This window comes from Pseudochaenichthys georgianus, chromosome 3 (assembly GCF_902827115.2).
Source record: "Pseudochaenichthys georgianus chromosome 3, fPseGeo1.2, whole genome shotgun sequence".
Lineage (NCBI taxonomy): Eukaryota > Metazoa > Chordata > Actinopteri > Perciformes > Channichthyidae > Pseudochaenichthys > Pseudochaenichthys georgianus.
The window spans coordinates 27,693,088-27,712,371 of NC_047505.1; the positions used below are offsets into that span (position 1 = coordinate 27,693,088).

The 19,284-nt window shown below is 43.6% G+C and overlaps 1 protein-coding gene across 1 annotated transcript in view; it reads left to right on the forward strand.

Moving 5' to 3' along the window:
- Positions 1 to 19,284, forward strand: part of LOC117465599 (bromodomain adjacent to zinc finger domain protein 2B-like) — a 64,698-nt gene that overhangs the window by 21,421 nt on the left and 23,993 nt on the right. Inside the window, 6 exon segments of the mRNA XM_034108507.2 lie at positions 13,857 to 14,021; positions 17,900 to 18,097; positions 18,186 to 18,346; positions 18,858 to 19,067; positions 19,179 to 19,206; positions 19,209 to 19,257. Of these exon segments, the coding sequence (XP_033964398.1) occupies positions 13,859 to 14,021; positions 17,900 to 18,097; positions 18,186 to 18,346; positions 18,858 to 19,067; positions 19,179 to 19,206; positions 19,209 to 19,257 (809 nt within the window). The 5' untranslated portion in view covers positions 13,857 to 13,858.

Consider the following 19,284-nt stretch of genomic DNA (forward strand, 5'->3'; position numbering starts at 1 on the left):
TCTTCTGTGTATGCATCTGACTTTCTTTTTTTCCTTTTTTTTTTTTACATATGATTTCTGGAACCAGGAAGTGTGCCACAGTGACTGACAGGATGTAAGGTGTGTTGTGCGATGCTTTGAGAGGGCACCGTCCCCTAAAATAGCTTTTTTTTGTACGGTGTTATTGTGCAACACGTCTACTTAAAGGGCTGGCGTCGTGAGCATCTTGATTCTTCACAACCCAGTGCTGCTATATTTAAATGACGAAATCATGATATTCACCTAGTCAGCAGTGGAAACAAGAGCTTCCTCTCCAAACCGCCCACACTGCGTTCAGCCTTGTTGTGACTTGTTTGTCTGTCGTTTGAGGATTTCAGCTTCTTCCAGAACAATTGCTCTTAAAAACCCTCGGCTCCAGAGGATGGGCGCTGGTTACACAGCAACAGAGTTCAAAAACACAAAAACACGAGTGGAGCTTGTGAGATGGGAACTAGAAAACGCGATGTAGCCTCTCTCTCTGTATGCATGTCAGGTGCGTGCATGCTATTGTTACTTTCATCACTGGTGTGTGTTGTCGTGTGCAGCTGTTTGCTCTCCAGTTAGTGTACTGTGTAGTGAGTTAGTGGAGGTACGGCGGTGTGGAGCTTCTCTTCTATCGGAGATTCTCTCTGATTTATTCTTAACATCTGTCTTTGGCAGGTGTGTGGAACCACAAGGTCCTCTCTCTGAGCCTGTGATGTAGCTACGATTGCGGGCAGTGTGTGTGTGTCTGTATTCGTGTGTGTGTGTGCATTTGTGCAAAACAACAGAGGGCCTTACTCCACCCCCTCCTTGGGATGAGTCATATCTGAGCCCTGTGTAATCCTAGCCTGTGTTTCATGTGTGTGAACAGACAGATCCTGAGCAGTGGTCTTGGTCCTCACTCCCTCTGGGGCAGTGAGTGGGTGAGACACGGCTATCAACAACAGGCCCAGGCAGCTTGGGTTTCAGCCTCGCCACACAAGGAATCTGCTCGCTGTGACATAGGCACAGATACACGCACCCAACACAAGCATATTCTCGTAGAGCCAAAGCTATTATTCCTCTCCCTCCTTAGCCCCACCTCAAATGATATCAGGTAACAACATGGGGCTTTGTGATTGGTTGAACCATAAGGAAGTGTAAGGATGCAAAGGATGGGCCAGTGGGTATGGTTTCACATGAAAAGGTAGTGTCACACAACATCGACGCTCAGTCTAACACTGTGTGTGTGTGTGTGTGTGTGTGTGTGTGTGTGTGTGTGTGTGTGTGTGTGTGTGTGTGTGTGTGTGTGTGTGTGTGTGTGTGTGTGTGTGTGTGTGTGTGTGTGTGTGTGTGTGTGTGTGTGTGTGTGTGTGTGTGTGTGTGTGTGTGTGTGTGTGTGTGTGTGTGTGTGTGTGTGTGTGGTCACGGTCACGTGTGTGTGGTCACGTGTGTCCACCTGTGGCAGTGTGATTGCAGTGCAGTAATGTCAAGGCTGGGCTTTACACAGTCAACAATGGACGCTCAGATATTTAGACTTTTTTATAAGCAATCACACAGAGGAAGTGTGGTGACACAGGAAATAGGGCCTTGTCACGGGGAAAAAAGGAGCTCTATTTTGTGGATACTCTGCGCAGCATTTCAAAGCACCCCATCGCTGGTGTGACAAAACCCCTTTAAAGGCACAGCTGGACTTTTAAAAGGGCCTTCTACATTTGCCCCAAGGGGGGATGAAAGTGTCCTGGATAGAGCAGCAGAAAGGTGATACTATGGTAGAGTGAAGCTGTTTTCCATTATAACAGTCTTTTATTATCCTTTCATTTTGCATGTAAGGGCAAAAGTATCATACCTTTGGTCACAGATAAGCCTACAGGGAATAAAGACGTTTCTTTTCATGTGAAATGTTTGGTTGAAATTTAAGCTAAAAATAATCAAAGCACATTTTATATTCTGTCTGTGTTGCCAGATATATCTTGCCCTGATTTTGTCATTTTACAACAATAACAAGTATTGGATAATGATATGTTCACTGATGGTTTTGGAGCAGCATTTTCAGATGTCACTATAACAAAGCAGCAACGAGCTATAGAGAGAACAGACATTAAGCCTGTCCGAGGCAAACGGAGATGACCATATTTATGTACCAAATGTTAAGCCTATTCAGATCAACTTTATGGCCACTTTATGTTGTATTCGTGTCATTCAGACACACGTCCATATCTTGTTTTCTGGCACTTTCAAATAAGAAAAAACGACTTACAGCTACTTATACAAACATTTTAACAAGTGCATGGATCAGTGGAGCTCATTGTTAAAATGATTTATAGTGGTTGCTTCTCGATCCTGACGCATGCTGAAATGGCAGGTTGCTTTGATGTATTACCTTGAGAACCTATGTTCTCGTTACATGCTCATCAGCTCTGAGGACTTTGGCAAGTTGTGTAACAATTGCAACACATTTGTTTCAGTTCATAAAAAACAGAAAACACTTCATCTTTCAGCAACTGATTTTATTAGCGCGATTACAAGCTAAATGATAATTGAGTCTGAAAGAATACTAAGCTAAACTAAACTTTGTTGCTTGTCACCCCCCTTCAAAAAGTTATCTTTTATGAGTTGTATAGTCTTGTGAATCCAGACAAGAAAGCTTTTATCCTGGGATTATAGACCACTTTCATTATTGGGGGAAGCAAACATTATTACAAGGCTTTGTGTCACTGAAGTCAGAAAGCATCTCAGTGCTTCGCAAGAAAATGAAGAGTCGAGTGGAGAAATCTTTTGGATACAAACCAAACCCAAAGGCATTCAGCAGCTAGTTGCCTGTTGTACGACTTGGACCTTTTATAAATGACTTTGGATCAATGTTATGGTTATCATTAAAGTGTATTTCAACAATACTTCTTTTAATACATTTGTGTTTAACATTTGTCTGCACAGCCTTTCCCCCCTTCTACTGCACTATGTTGTTTATTGCATGTGCCCATAAATACAAAATGTCATGTATTTGCTCAAGAACTAAGAAGCGTGCTATACAATATGCAGATGTTCTCAAGCATTCTGTATTCTCTTACCCCACCGTTTCTTAAATAAAAATGAACGTTGTCATATTTAAATCACACATCTTATTGGAAGAACTCAGACAAATGTGGACCTATTTACTATCTTCACACATAATGAGAGTTAACCTGATGCAGGGAAATCAACATGGCACATTCATCAAAAATATCATTATCTAGTGTTTTGTTCCTGTGGACTTTATCTTTAGGCCGGTAGGTCAGGGCTTCACTGACAGTTAAACTAATGGTACAGGGTCATTGGTCAGGCCCTGAATCTATTTTGGTTCATTTAGAAATGTTCAGCTGAATACTGACGTCTAAAAACACAACAGTCACTTCCCCCAAAAATGAGCACGTAGATGGCAGCCAGGACTTCTTTGGAGCTTTATTTATGCAATTGTTTTGTTTTGTTCTCGTTCCCCTACTTTCTGTCTGGAGCGGAAGAGTGGGAGTGACTGCCAGGCTTTATTTGTGTGGAATTATCAGCTCAGTTCATCAGTAAAGGTTGAACAGATGTACTAACTGTCACAGTAGTTTACAGACACTAAGCTATTTCATTAGAAGACCTGACAAATGTTCTCTCTTCTGTGATTTGGCTGCATCTTGCCATTCTTGTGTAATATGGATATAAATCTGTGCCTGATATTGTGGCTTATGTGTTGGTGCCTGTTTATGTGTGTGTGTGCGTGTGCGTGGGCACGCATGTGTGAGTGTGTGAAGTTTTTGTAACAGTACAAAGATGTCCCAAGGGTTTTTTCCACATTTCTCATTACAAATGCTAATTTCACATTAATGAAATCGGCTTAGTTCAAGGTTTATAGCGTAGCCTACACTGAGAGATTTGGCCTTGACACTTCCCACATATTTCAAGTTGAATCACACTTTGCCCAGTGGGCATACTATTCTGAGTTTCTCTCAAATGTACTGGCCCTGAGTGAAAGTTTGGGGAACGTTTAGAGTGTAGGTGCCAAGCTCTGTCATCGTTGTAAATTGTCCGGCCACAGGCTGTTGGCCGTCCTGCTTCTGGAGACGTCTGTTAGCTTAGCTACAGCAGTAATGGGGCTGGCTAATCTAAACATTGTGTTAATGTGCTAGCTGTGGTTTAGAGTCACTAGCTGTTAATCATTGCTCAACGGAGAGCTTGTCAGGCAACAACATGCCAGAGAGTTAATCATGGTTAAAGATCCCTGTGTTTATGCACAGAACATGTCGCACATTACTCTAATACCATCAGCTCTGGTTCCAAGGGTCACATACAGATATAAGAAGCTACTGCATTCTAAATGCATTGTTTTACAATGTCTCACATATTGGTGGGACATTTACTATATAACTGATTCATGATGTCAAAACAACAACAACAACAACAACAACAACAACAACAACAACAACTCAATCTCTCAGAAAAGCATTAATTTGAAAGATGAACCCCAATGATTTGTATATTATCCAGATTTCCTGTCATTTCTCTCACTTGATTGTAATTGTGTACTCACTGGTATTTAACTTCTTGCCCAGTTTGCTGTATCGAAATACATATAAAGCTTTTTAAACAGAGTAAGAGGAAGAGATTGTTCTTTGTAATTAAAAGGCAATTTTGTGAAATTGATTATATTATGCTAATCAAGGGAGATAATATCTTAAAAGCAGCGTGAGGAAGGGAGATAGACGGAGCGGGGAGAGTGGAAAGGAGTGACAGTCCAGCCGCCATTACAAGCTGCTGAGTTTGCAGAGTGCTTCATAAAATGTCAGAGCGCTTCTCCCTGAGCAAGACACTGAAAAATGGCAACGCCGTGATGTGCTGGCACCTCACCTGCTGCACTGTGTGTGTGTGTGTGTGTGTGTGTGTGTGTGTGTGTGTGTGTGTGTGTGTGTGTGTGTGTGTGTGTGTGTGGTGTGTGTGTGTGTGTGTGTGTGTGGTGTGTGTGTGTGTGTGTGGTGTGTGTGTGTGTGTGTGTGTGTGTGTGTGGGTGTGTGTGTGTGTGTGTGTGTGTGTGTGTGTGTGTGTGTGTGTGTGTGTGTGTGTGTGTGTGTGTGTGTGTGTGTGTGTGTGTGTGTGTGTGTGTGTGTGTGTGTGTGTGTGTGTGTGTGTGTGTGTGTGTGTGTGTGTGTGTGTGTGTGTGTCCGCGCTGGCCTCCCTCCCATGTTGCAGTGAAGCAGAACAGAGTGGCTGGCTGCCCGCTGCTTTGCCTCCCTCTCTGTCAATACAACAGTACTCTCTTGCAGCCAGTCATTTTCACATGTTTAACATTAAGTGAAGAGCCCCTTTGAACAGAGGAATACAAGTGATTGACATATTGAGTTTAATACTAGTGGATTTCTCTCTCATCTGAGCTTAGGTTGCCAGACTGTTGTTTTGAAATGACTCAATAGCTTTTAAGACCTTCATCTGATTTCACTATTGGAACATTGTGGATCGTGTGCCACTGTAAACACCGAGCATGTTTTCTGTTCTCTACCACCTCGCGCTAAGTGCATGTTTATCCTGCTTTGCCATTGTGTGTGTTGTGTCGAAGGGAAAGCCAGGGTGCTTTAATGAAGTCATTGCATGCTGGTGTTATTTATGTTGAAAAGAAGAAGATAGGCTGGACAGGGGAAAGGCGTGAAGGTGAGGGGGTTGCAGAAGAGAACATAAACATCGAGACAGAGAAGATGCACTCTTTATTTGCCAAAGTCATCAGATAAAAGAGCCAACTCTGCAGCAAGTTGCAAGAAGCAGGGAAACAAATTCAATTCAATACGAACATTATGATTCATAATTTAGAATTTTGTGTTAAGCACCACTACAACGAATACATATGACTTTACCTAATCTACGTCCAGTTTTGTATTAAAGACTTTGTTGTGAGCTTGGGTAAAGGGAGAAAAAAGATTGTGTTTGAGGGACTTGCTCTACACTGATTAATTAGTAATTAATCAAGGCCTTTTGAAATGATATCGTCCATAATAGGGCTTTTCATTATTAATTAATATGCTGGTTATTTTCGTGATTAATTGATTACTTATTTCTTCTATAAAATGACTTTAAGCCCAAGGTGAAATATTTAAACAAGTTATTTTGTCTGACAGTTTACATTTGCAGACATTCAATTGACTTAATAACTATTATTTTTACATTTGTATTGAAGATCAGTTAAAACATACATTGATGATTGAAATAGATTCGGATCAAAACACTTTCCCACACTTTGTTGTCATGTACGTAGAGGATAAACAAGCACACCGTTTGTATGTTTCACTGTGTCATGTTAGATGGCCGGAGTGAATTCAATTGACTTATCACAAGCTACATTGTAGAGGTTTTCAGAACTGAAGACATTTCTCGTTTATCTTTGTTCTGGACAGTTTGGCAGTTTGTGGGAAAGAGTAGAGGTTTGTGCAGCAGCAGTGACATGAGGGCCTGCCTTCTTCTCTTCTGTCCAACACCACGTGCATCAGGAACACAGTCAAACCAGGCTCTTGTCACTGAGAGTCATGAACAAGCTATTATTGCCTTCACACCACTCAACTGAATTCTGTCTTATTTGCACAGGGTATCAGTTATCTCCTGAAGTAAAGTTTAAGTCGATCAGAACAGACTCTAACCGGTCTCTTCCCATGGAAGAGGACAGAGGGGGCTCAGGCGATTGCTCAAGCAAGGCTCGCTGCTCTCTGGCTATTCCATTGTTCTGTCACTGTCAGTTTGTTTTGCCATTTGACATGCATGTCATTTGCATTATGCATATCTGGAGTGCTCATTGTCTCCCACGTGTCTCTCTCTCTGTCTCTGTCTCTCTCTCTCTCTCTCTCTCTCTCTCTCTCTCTCTCTCTCTCTCTCTCTCTCTCTCTCTCTCTCTCTCTCTCCCAATCTCCTTTTCTTTCCCTGGTTCTCCCCTATAAACCGATGCCATTTCCTTTTTTTCCGTTTAATGTATTTTTGTATTTCCTGCATTCATTTAAATATGTGGGGATACTTTACTAAGATTTAAACAGGAAACGACACTCAACAATTGTAATCCATTGATTATATCTTTACTTTGGATACCTGATATGAATCACACACGACACATCAATTAGATCATACACTATTTAAAATACATATTTGTTATATTTGTTGCTGTTAATGAATAAGTCAGTTAATGAATCGGACTCAAATGAATTCATCAAGTCATTCCAAAAAGAGATAGACATCTAGTTCTATCATATAAATAGCACTAAGCAACTATGTGAGCCTTTCCCTTAATACCTTTGGATATCTTGGATTTAGGTAATGTTGATACATGTGTCTATTTAAGAAAGAAGACTTGTCATGTCCACATCTCCAGTAAAGTTAAAAGACATATATACAAATGCATTTTCATTTGATTTAGTACGGTAATATTTAGTAAATGTCGGCACATTTTGTGACTTTATTCAATATGCTGGTTGTATTTTGTGGAGCGAGTTGCTCACCTTGTATCAAAGCTTAATGTTCAAGGCCTCAGGGTAATCTTTTTTGCAAATCATCAGTTTGGCTCTTTGCATAGAGTTATGTACAATTAAGCTCTGTTGTGAAAATCGGACGTGAGCCAATGTAAAAAACCAGTCTGTAATCTAAATGGTAATTAACCTTAGCAGGCATTGGCTTACTCTCACTGTGCTTCCAATGTTTATGTTTATGTATGTGTTTTTGTGCGTGTACGTCCACAAATGTATGTGTTATTCTCCCAGGCATCACGATGGTGTTATTGTGTGCTTCCGAAATGCTCCAAAGTCATTACGGCCTCTTGTAGACACATGCAGCCAGTGGCGAGCAGATCTGGTTCAGTCTGCAGAAAAACTGTAATGAGCAGTGAGACTGGCAGACGAGTGTGAGTGGCTAGCAGAGGGAGAAGGGCAGACTCATCAGGGATGATTGCCTGATATACACTTCTGCCTTTTTGATGTGAAGACCCTGCTAGGTTACCATGGGGAGAGTAATTAGCTCTGGCTGGATGCAGATGCAAATGAGCATAAGAGATGGGAATGTTCTTATTGCGCTTACTTTATCACACTTAGAACAGCACGAATGGGTGTGCTTGTGTGCACACAGATACTCTTTCACAACTACACAGACAAACAATCGCTACCGGCTCATTCTCTTCTATTTATGGGCAGGAAATGGGAGTAGTGCTATGTCTGGTTGAGCTGAGTAACACTATTCTGTCACACATAGGTTTGACATCAAACACAAGTGACAAGCCTATCCTATCCCTCTCTACCGAGTCACCACCATGTCCCAAAATCACATTATTGCCACAGGAGACCCAGCAGAGGATGGTGAGTAGGGGTGTAGATCCCAGCCCGTGGCGTCTACAGTATGCTTTAAAAAGCAAATAAAGACATTTGGCAAGAGCTGATTTCTTGTTTATAAAAAAAACACTGAATGTGTGTGGTGTGCCATTTGGTTTTATATGTTATGGAAAGCCTCTCACAGCAACATGGATGCGCGTGTGTGTTTTACGGAAAGGCCTAGTGAATTCCGTACATAGACATTTATCAATGCTAGTGCCACGCTCTACCATTTGCAACACACAGGACCATATCATTACCTCACTGCCCTGGCAGGCAGTAAGCGGCTCTAGCTCGGTAAGCTGCAGTGTTACATGAAGACGGGCAGGCAGTGGTGTGGCTGTAATAAGACCTGTAGCCAGCACCACTGCCAAGGCGAGGCGGGGTGAGAGATGGTGCCCATCCCCTACATGCCCTGCTCTGCCATCTGTCACCGGGCAGGAGCGGAGCCCAGGGAGGGCTCTGAGTCACTCAGTTGTTGTCACCTAGACAGGCCACACTGGGGCATGCTGTCTCTTTGTACTCCTTTCAGGCCTCAATCCACTGCCAGTTTAACACACTTATGCAGCTCTGCCAATATCTTTGGATTCACTAAAGATTTTTTCCTGAATTAAAGTATATACCACTAAGGGCTTTTTCCAGAGTTTTGTCCACCCTGAATCCAATAGAGCCTGAGCATTTAGCCGATACATTATGTCATTTTTGATTAGAAATACCATGCAATCAGTTGTACCAGCAAATAGCTGCTAAATATAAGTAGCCTGAGGCCTCAACCAACTGTCATGGAGATCTTTCACCCATGTTGACATTGTGTAGAGTAGACCAAATGATCAATCAGCAGCCTAAGAATAAATCAAATACATTTTGTCATGACCTTTCAGATTCTGCAACCAGTTGTGTCAACTGTAATATATCATTTCTTACAGATGATACTGTCTCTTTAAATGTTTGACTCTGGACAAAGGTTGTCACTTAATTTTTGCCAAGGCGCCTGGTTATGTCATTTCCTGGCTGACGGTGTGTGTCAGGGAGGGGAGGGATAAAGGGAGTGAGGAAAGGGGTCAAGCAAGCTCGTGCGTGCACTGTGCTGTAAGCAAGATGATCTCGCTCAGTTAGTGTTCATTGCCAACAAGCATGCAGAGTACACACATTCACATCCAAGTGCACATGTTGTGTCTAGAAAGACACGCACACACAAACACAAAGAGGGATGGGAAGTTCAAACAGTGAGCCTGAGCAACAGCCATGCAAGGTCAGACATAAGAGATGTTCAGAGTCAGTGTCAATGCTCTCACTTTCACAAACACAACACGTGTGTGTGTGTGTGTGTGTGTGTGTGTGTGTGTGTGTGTGTGTGTGTGTGTGTGTGTGTGTGTGTGTGTGTGTGTGTGTGTGTGTGTGTGTGTGTGTGTGTGTGTGTGTGTGTGTGTGTGTGTGTGTGTGTGTGTGTGTGTGTGTGTGTGTGTGTGTGTGTGTGTGTGTGTGTGTGTGTGTGTGTGTGTGTGTGTGTGTGTGTGTGTGTGTGTGTGTGTGTGTGTGTGTGTGTGCCCTTTAGTAATGAGTCATGTATGAGCACTGACTGACAGTTCGGCGAAGCACCTGGATACCAAAAAGCCATATTGGTCCTCCTCAGAAAGACGATTATTTGCTTGGAGTTTTTATATAAAAACAGATCGATATGTTTGTTTTGGAAAAAAAAGATAAACAAAGTGGGCTACCATACGCTGATTAAACAAGAAGTGCTAATATTGGATTAGTCATTTTGATCCTATTTCCCCAGCAACCTTGATTCTGACACACTTACTATGTTGACATTTGTCTTGTTAGCGGCTCGGCGCAGGACACAGTTAAATGGAGGTCTGTGTTTGACACAGTTGCGGATCACAATAAAAGGCGGGGAGTGAGAGGTCTCGAGGAGAGAGTGAATGTTGCAGTCTTTGTCGGCTGCCGTGAGGGGGAAAAAGAAAGAGAGCTGGGAGCTACCGTGTGTCTTTGAATGGGGGTCAGGGCATCGTGGGGAATAATGCATTTCCCTTCACTTGCGCCAGGCGCTGCTTCCATTACGGCTGGAGAAGAGACACTGTGTCCACACTCTGATTACCACTGATCCATGCTGATGACTCTGTTGGCGGATTATCTCAGTTAGTATCAGCCATCTGTCACTGTGTGTGTGTGTGTGTGTGTGTGTGTGTGTGTGTGTGTGTGTGTGTGTGTTGTGTGTGTGTGTGTGTGTGTGTGTGTGTGTGTGTGTGTGTGTGTGTGTGTGTGTGTGTGTGTGTGTGTGTGTGGGTGTGTGTGTGTGGTGTGTGTGTGTGTGTGTGTGTGTGTGTGTGTGTGTGTGTGTTGAAGGGGCAAGTAGGATAGGGGCAGGAGTGAGACACACAGGGGGGTGAATACTGTGAGGCTCTGACACATATGCACACTTCTATAGACATATATGCATTGGCAGGGTTTTGTAGAACTGCGTGTGTAACCACGCACCGACACACAACACAGACACACAACACCACAAAACATATGCACGAGAAGTAAGGCCACATAGCAGCCAGCACAGGCCATTACACCACCTCCAAATGCACACACTCTATCTCTTCTTTATACAGTTCCGCCCTCCTTTCAGATGATGCTGACATGTGAAGGCTCCTATATGAAGGCCACATGCGATCATAAAACCCGCAGAGCTGTTTATAGCTACACTCTCCCCTGAAGGGCCGCTGCATCCAGCCACTATTAGTGCATGCGCTGACAGCTGGGTGCTGTGGTGTATTTGTGGACGTGACTCTGAATCCAGCTCTGGAACACATCTTATAAATCATAGTTCAGTCATTAGCATAAATTCTGCCTCTCCTTGCATCTGCGAGACCTGCTGTTTCTGGCTGCTCCGCTCCGTTTTGATTGGTTGGTGTTGTTCAAGTCAAATTGATTTAGCCGTTCACGGAGATTATAACGCTTGCCTTATAGCGCCACTGTGGTGTGCCGTTAATTACCTATAAAATCAAGCTAATTCTAATGCTAAATCCATTTTAATTTCTCATAATGAAGTCAGGATTGGATCCTTAAATACCTTGGCGCTCCATTATTGTTGCAATCATTGTTGTGGCTGTGCATTTGGTTGTACATTGCTCAGCTCAATCGTATTATTGTTATTAGATTTAATGCTCTAAGTGATCAGTTTGTAGTTGTCGGAGGAAGATGGACTTGCCTCGCACTCGTTTTTTTCCCCCTGCTGTTGTTTCTCTCTCAATCTCTCATCCCAGAAAGAGGCCCTTTGAGAGATTGTGAGAGATGAGAGGAGATGAGGGGGAGGGTAGCTCTGCTTTACACCTCTGCAAAGGAGGGATTGCTTTTTAGTTGTTTGTTAGGGGGGAAATCAATTCTGTTCACATCATCACGTTTTGACAAGGCGAGACATTAAGTGCAGATATTGAGAAACGACAAGAATGGTTTACAGCCTGTCCTTCATCTTCTCTTTTTCTTTATTCCGTCTTTTTTTTCTCCCCTGCAACAAAATCAGAGTGTATTGTCTTGCTTATCCTTTCCTTCCTTCCATCTTTCTATCTGCGCTGTGAAAAGGTAGGGAATGATGCGCTTCACTCACCAGCTGACACCACATAAGCTCGCTCGTCCTCTGAGAGACCAGCCTTTTGTTTTCATGTGCATTATGATAATTATGAGGGTCCACAGCTCCTCTCCATTTTCATCACACCTCTAATGATACTTTTCGTCAGGATCAACCACAGAAATATCTGCTGAGAGAATCCCTTTTTTTCTCTCCACATTTTTATTCACCCTGACATTTAAAGGGTGCCAGTCAAAGTAACGGCGGCAGAGTGTGACAGCCATTCATGCAGCGAAGTGTGGTAACACTTTTTGGTTAAGATTAGGGTAAAACACTTTGTCTTCACTCAGCCTGAAATGTATTCTTGTAGCTAATATGTAGCGTTCATTTATTCTCCGTTCAGGCTGATAATGTGGCCTTTTAACCCACATCCTGTCACCTCGCATGAGAGGCCACTCGAAGGACCTTTGACCTTGCTCATCATTACACAACCAGCATCTTTTCAACTGCAGCAACGGCAGTCATGGCTGCCCCAAGTCCGACGGCACACCAGCCTCCTCCCCGTGGACTGCAGCAGGTTTTTCTTGTCATCCGCAGCCTCTCACTCTCCCTCTCTCCCACTCCTCCCTCTCTCTTGTCAGTGTTGCTCCTGGCGAAAGGGCTGATACTTGATATTCAGAGGATAGCAGCTTTTGTCTCAGAGATTTAATCAGTGGCTCTGCTCCCACTGCAGAGGAGAGAGGGGGGGAGGGAGGGGAGGTGGCAGGAGAGAGGGGAAGGAAAGAGAGATGGAGGCAGAGACTGTTTATGTGGTAATGACACAATAACAAAGCCTGCCTGTAAAACACAATCTGCAAACTGTGCTTTTGAAGGGGATTTTCAGTCCTGGATTAGTGTCAGGCAGAGGGATACGGAGAGGAGAAGAGAGAAAGAAGAGGCAGGTTGATGTGATAGACAGGGGAGGCGATTTGCTGTGTGTCTCTGCAGCAGGGTTGAAATGTGTAAGTCTGCGTTCATGCGTGTACAAATGTGTGTGTTATGAAACTGTTTTGTAACTATCTGGCAGCCGTGTGCGCACACTCTGTTCAGTTGTAAGCAAAAAGGGTTTCAAGTTGAATAATGTAAGTAAAATATTTGGATTCAGAATGGTCAAATTGTTATTGGTAGGTTGATAATGGCTGGCGCAGTGACTTTGTGAGACTGGTGAAGAACAGCTAGTGTTAACGCACCCATCAAGTCCATTAGATACAGATGAAACGGAAAGGACTCGAGGCACAATGCCATCTTTAAAGGCCTCAAAGAGCTCTTACATTTAGATACCATTATTGTTCACGAAGGACGACTAAAGGGATCCTGGTTGTTAAATATAGATGTGTGTGTTTGTTGTCCCTCTGTGTGTCTGAGAGAATGACAAACATTGTTGTCTTCCCTAACATCTCACTTCAAAGTTGCAAATGTGAATTGGGTTGTAGTTGTTTGTAGAAGTTCATATCTTGGTTGCTCCACTGGCATTCCCCCCTGCATGCAAGTGTAAAAGTTGTTTGTGTTCCAGCTCTTAAAGACGTCATCCTCCGTCCTACCTCTTATAGAATCAAATGGAGGCTGGGAGCCAGTGAGCATGGCTAATAGAAATATTGTTCAGGGGAAGTGAGATGTGAACGGAAAAGTGTCAGGAGATGTGGGTGCGTGCTCTTGCCAGAACATGTTGTGTAGGTGTGACACTGTGCATGTTGTGTGTGTGTGTTGTGTGTGGTGTGTGTGTGTGTGTGTGTGTGTGTGTGTGTGTGGTGGGTTGTGTGTGTGTTGATGTGTGTGTGTGTGTGTGTGTGTGTGTGTGTGTGTGTGTGTGTGTGTGTGTGTGTGTGTGGTGTGTGTGTGTGTGTGTGTGTGTGTGTGTGTGTGTGTATTTCCAAGTGTTTGGGCTGGGTGTGCTTTGCTATTGTAACCCCCGCTGATTGGATTGTGTTTGACAGATATGGAGTCTGGAGAGCGGCTGGCCTCCCCTGCGCCCACCCTGTCTGCTGCTCGCACCTCCTCCCCTGCGGCCTCTTCCTCCTCCTCCTCCTCTTCATCATCCCCTGCTCCCCACTCTAAGAGCAGCCTGGCCCCGAGCCCCTCGCCACTGGGATCCACCCTCAACCACCTCTGGTAAGAAACACTTTTTTCTCCCTCTGTCAATCTTCTGTCTCTTCCAAAACCACATGTTCTGAAGGACATAAATACCAGCACACACTGCAAACTGTACACAACAAATCATGCCACATATGGTCACCTTCATGTCTCGATAGCATCAGACTCCTCTTGATTTCTTTACCATGAAAATGAGTTTCCTGCAGTATTAATTATACAGTTATTTAGTGTGAATACACCTCTCTCCAGCTACAAGGATTGGTTTCCCTGACAGCTTGGGTTGGCAATTGAAAAGCTGCCGCATTAATGAATCTCAACAATTAGGGGGGCTCTTTTGTGTGAGAAACACACACATGCTTCGCCATGTCTCCTGACACCTTCAGCTCTCTGGCTCCAGCTGCCTCAGAGTCAGGCTCAGCACGACACTGGGCGTGTGTGTGTGTGTGGTGTGTGTGTGTGTGTGTGTGTGGTGTGTGTGGTGTGTGTGTGTGTGTGTGGTGTGTGTGTGTGTGTGTGTGGTGGGTGTGTGTGTGTGTGTGTGTGTGTGTGTGTGTGTGTGTGAGAGAGAAAGTGAGAGAGAGAAAGAGAGAGAGACAGAGAGACCTTCTGCCTGCATGATTTAACATTTGTCAGCCACTCAGTGTCTAGTCAGCCCTGTCCAGCCTCTTTTCTATGTATTGGTCAAAGCCATTAGGCAAAGAGGAGTGTGTATAGTTGTGTGTATGTTTGTATCTCTGTGTGCTTTTCAGATCTCCCTTGTGAGAGCGAGTGAATCATTTGCGCATGCTCTCTTTCTCCTCATTTCTTAATGTCTTGCTGTTTTTTCATAATCCTACCACACACACACACACACACACACACACACACACACACACACACACCAAGATTGCGCTGAGCAGGGGATGGCATATTCTTCGTGATTGTTGTGTTTTCAGTCTGTTACGAGAAGAGGAAGAATAAGAGGGCAAAATAAAGCCCCTTGTTTTGTCCTCCATCTCCTCAGTGTTGCCCCAAAGAAGAAGCCATTAGGAGCATCTCATCCTTATGCATTATACATCCCTCTTATCCCTCTGTGCCATTACGTGTGCTCAGATTTTCTAGATAAGCGATTTTGGACTCAACGTCAAATGAAATGCTGAAGGCAGGCAGTTAGTTGGGAACTTCAGATGCGCTCCATAGGTATTAAGGAAGACAATTATTTTCCTTTTAATACCTTGTTGCTTGTGTGGGCTGTAACGCAAACATATATATATATGTATATATATATATGTATGTATGTACAAACATATCTATACACATACAACAAAATACACCAGAAGAGTTAAGGATATCTCCTTCGTTTTTCAGATCCAAGTATCATAATTCAAAATGTTTTTTTACGGAAACAACAGGAATAAGAGATATAGTTTCATCACAGGCTGCCAATGCATTGATTCAAGGTCCTCTGCCAACGTGCCATTGAGAGAAAATGTTGAAGAACATAAATAAACAAGCTCTCTCTCTCTCTCTGCTCTGTGTGTGTGTGTGTGTGTGTGTGTGGTGTGTGTGTGTGGTGTTGTTGTGTGTGTGTGTGTTGTGTGTGTGTGTTTGTGTGTGTGTGTGTTTGTGTGTGTGTGTGTGTGGTGTGTGTGTGTGTGTGTGTGTGTGTGTGTGTGTGTGTGTGTGTGTGTGTGTGTGTGTGTTGTGTGTGTGTGTGTGGTGTGTGTGTGTGTGTGTGTGTGTGTGTGTGTGTATAAACGTGTGTCATTGATAGGATATCACTTGGAGAATAAAAGCTGATCGGTGCTTGTAGCACTCTCTTCTTCTGGGATCAACTCACGGATGCAATTAACTTAAATCTGTCTGTGGAAATTTGATTGACTGCAGCAAACAACAAATTAATCCCCCTTCGGCAGCATCCAAACATGAAAAAAGAGCGGGGCAGTTTGTCAGAGTGGAGGAAGGATTGAAACAGAATGAGACGAGGGCGAGGGGGGAGAGACAAACACAGAGTGAGAGAGAGAGTAGGTAATCCTAGGTATGCTTTCCTGTGCTTCCCTCTCGCTTCAACTTTTTAGATTAATTATTCGCCTTCTGGAAGCCCGCATTAATATTGAAAGGCGTTTGCAGATGCCTGGAAGGAAAGGGGTGTGTGGGTAGAGGTGGGCACCCCAGGCATGGAATGATGCTGTGGCTGGCCTTTCTGGGGTTGCATTGCAGTCGTTTATCTTCGTATCCGCTAGCTGACGCTGGCAAGGCGGGCTCTACATATTCAGTATATTCTAATGACATTCAAAAGGCACACTTTGCTGTCTTGTGCAGCGAGGGGCCTTGGAGCCAACACACAAAGGCTCTACGCTCATACGTCACACTGCTGGTAAGGTTTTGTTTCTCGCCACATAACCACAAACAGTTTGATTTTCAAAATAGTCTCTGAGATGCATCTGCAGAGTTGTGTGATGAACGGCCTTCCTCTGTGCTTTGGTACAGGACAGAGCTAGCCGTCCTCACCCTGTGAAGTCTCCCTCTGGATGATTAGACTCCAGACTGCATTAGTTCAGAAGACACTGGGCTCCGGTGTCACTCTGTTTGACATTTCCATCGACACTGTGCACAACACTTTTCTTTTCTTCAGTCATCACTTTTGTGTGCACGTGTATTACCTGGCTTACGCGGAGACATCAAGCAGGCTTGCTCTCCTTTTCTGAAATAGAAATTGAATTTGCATGAAATATGCCCACACCAAATTGCATCTGACTCTGGAGGAGGTAATACGTGGCAGTCGCCCCTGCCAGAAATGATTGTGCTCAGGAAAATGCTAGACGATGATGATGTTGATGAAGTATTCTTCTGTGCTGAAATTGAATGCCAAAGGATAGAAAGAGGTTAGCTTTTTACATCATTTACACACACTTCTTTTTCTCAGCAACAAAATGTAGTCTCTGCTCCAGCGCAGCTCATTCTGACCCAGTGTAAACTGAATGGATATCCTGAAACAAATAGTTACGTGCTGAAATTGGATTTGAGAAAATACTGTCATTTGAATGTGAATGTTTTACTGAATAGACATAAGCGTCACGCCGTTGCTGAAGCACAAGTCAGTGGTCATTTTTAGAAACAGCACGGCTGCCCTTTAAAATTAGGTGCAGTGTGCACTCACTAAAAAGCTGAACCTGATGTTAATTCTTACATAAATAGAAGACGATCGCTCTGCATTTAATTCTACTATAGTCAGATGGATTAGAAGCCACATCTTCAGAATCGAGTTTTTACATCCTGTCTGTTCTACATGAAAAGAGCTCTGCAAGGTAATTTGAGAACAATGTCTTCGGTCTACATAAAAACATAAACAATACCAACAGTAGAGCAATGTGTTAAAGGTGCAATACACAACTGTCATAGCAACAGCACAATAATGTCATAGTTGCACTTAATTGAAGAAAATATCTTTTAAATATGTACAAATAATAAAAGTCAGACGTGAGTATTTTTAGAAACTATAGTTCAAAGCAAACTCACCTGCTGTATGGAATTCATCTTTTAATCCCAAGATATAGGACTGTTTAGTCAGTATGAAAAACTGAAACAGTAGCTTCAAACAACAACAAGCTATTAAATACTAACAAGAACATGTGAGATTATATCAATACAACTCCAACACTCTTAGTGTAAACAATTGTGAATCCTCTTACTGTCAAAGAAGCAGCTCTTATTTTCATTGGTTGAAAATGTGATGGAAAGGTTGAAATGTCAGAGTTCTTCAAGCAAAATAACTTTCTATTTTCACAACGCTGAAGAGATTGTCATACGTTGACAACATATCTAGATGTGTCGCTTGTGTTCATTGGTGTTATAAATAATTGCATTTGATTTGAAAACATTTGAAGACGTCCTGCTTGGTTTGCTTGTATCACAGGCCGTATGTTCGGAGTAGGAGAGCAGCCATTCCTTGGCTCCACATTGTCAAGTGCCTTCCCTCTGGTCAACCACCCAGCCTTCGGGGCCCTCTACAGTGCCGGAGCCGGCCGGCCTGAGTTCGGGGGCCTGGGGTCCCTGGGCATGTCAGCTGCTCTGGCTGCCCACCCCCAGCTCGGAGCCCTCTCTGGTAATAAGGGGACTTTTACATTTGTGGGGCAGCGTCTGGCTAAATGTGAATGCCTCTTTAATTCTCTCCTCTCCTCTTTCTTCTACAGATTGGTGGCGAGCTGCTGAAGCGCATGGACGGGGAGCCGCTGCCTTTCTCCCCTCTTTCATCGGCTTCCCTCCTTTCTACAGCCCTCACATTCAGCCCAACCACATCGTCAGTCCTGTTCAGATCAGGATGCCCACTAAGAATAGCCACGCTCCCCTAAAGGTATGGCACTACTCAGGAGACATCGATCCTCACAGTTGCATTGCAGAAATTAGGTTATTTTAATAGCATTATAACAGGAGAGTAGTTGTAATTAATTGATTACTTTCCTAAGAGGTAATGGCATTTTCTGTCTCTTCTTTCCAACAATCTATATCTATGTGTCTTCTTCTGCTTCGTCCTATGTTGAGATGTGTTCCTTTTCAAGGCACATTTAATGACATTCAGTCCTCACTTAGTGATTCTGTCTCTCTCTCTCTCTCTCCCCCCCTTTCCCCCGTCTTCCCTTGTAATCTTTGTTTCTTGCAGTTTTAATTTAACAGTATCTTTTAATTTATCTTTTATTATGTAAACCAGTCATGTTGGGCTTGTGCCCTGACGCAGCCTGCATGTTTGATGAGATACACGTATCAATACTTTTATTAGCCTTATTCCATGCTGCAGAGTTAGTTCCACATATTTCATTATCCCGTGTAGTTCCCAGAAAAGACGGAGCGGATTAGTAATATGCTAGATCTGCTTTCCAGGGGTGAATGGAGCAGTGAACGGCAGCGGGGTCTGTCCTCCCACAACGCAACCAGGGAGCTTTTCTGCGAGTCCAGCTCCTGTGCAGGCATCATCCAAGCCAACCAAAAATCCAAACCCGTCTAACAGTCACCGTAGCAGCCCTCAGAGCAAACCTGCAGAGTTGGTGGAAAAGCTCATCCACAAAACTAAAGAGAAGGTCAGTACTGCGATTTCGTTTGCTGCTCAAAAAAGGAGGTGACAAATAGAAATGGAAAAGTGATCCATTATACAGTAAAGCTGATTCTTGCATTTCTCTCTCTCAAATCAGAAGCCGCGCAAGAAACCCACACACTGGTGTGGCAAGCAAGTGAGTCAGGCTCATCCTCAGACAGCTCGAGTGACGGGTCCCTCAGCATGACCTCGAAGATCTGGCA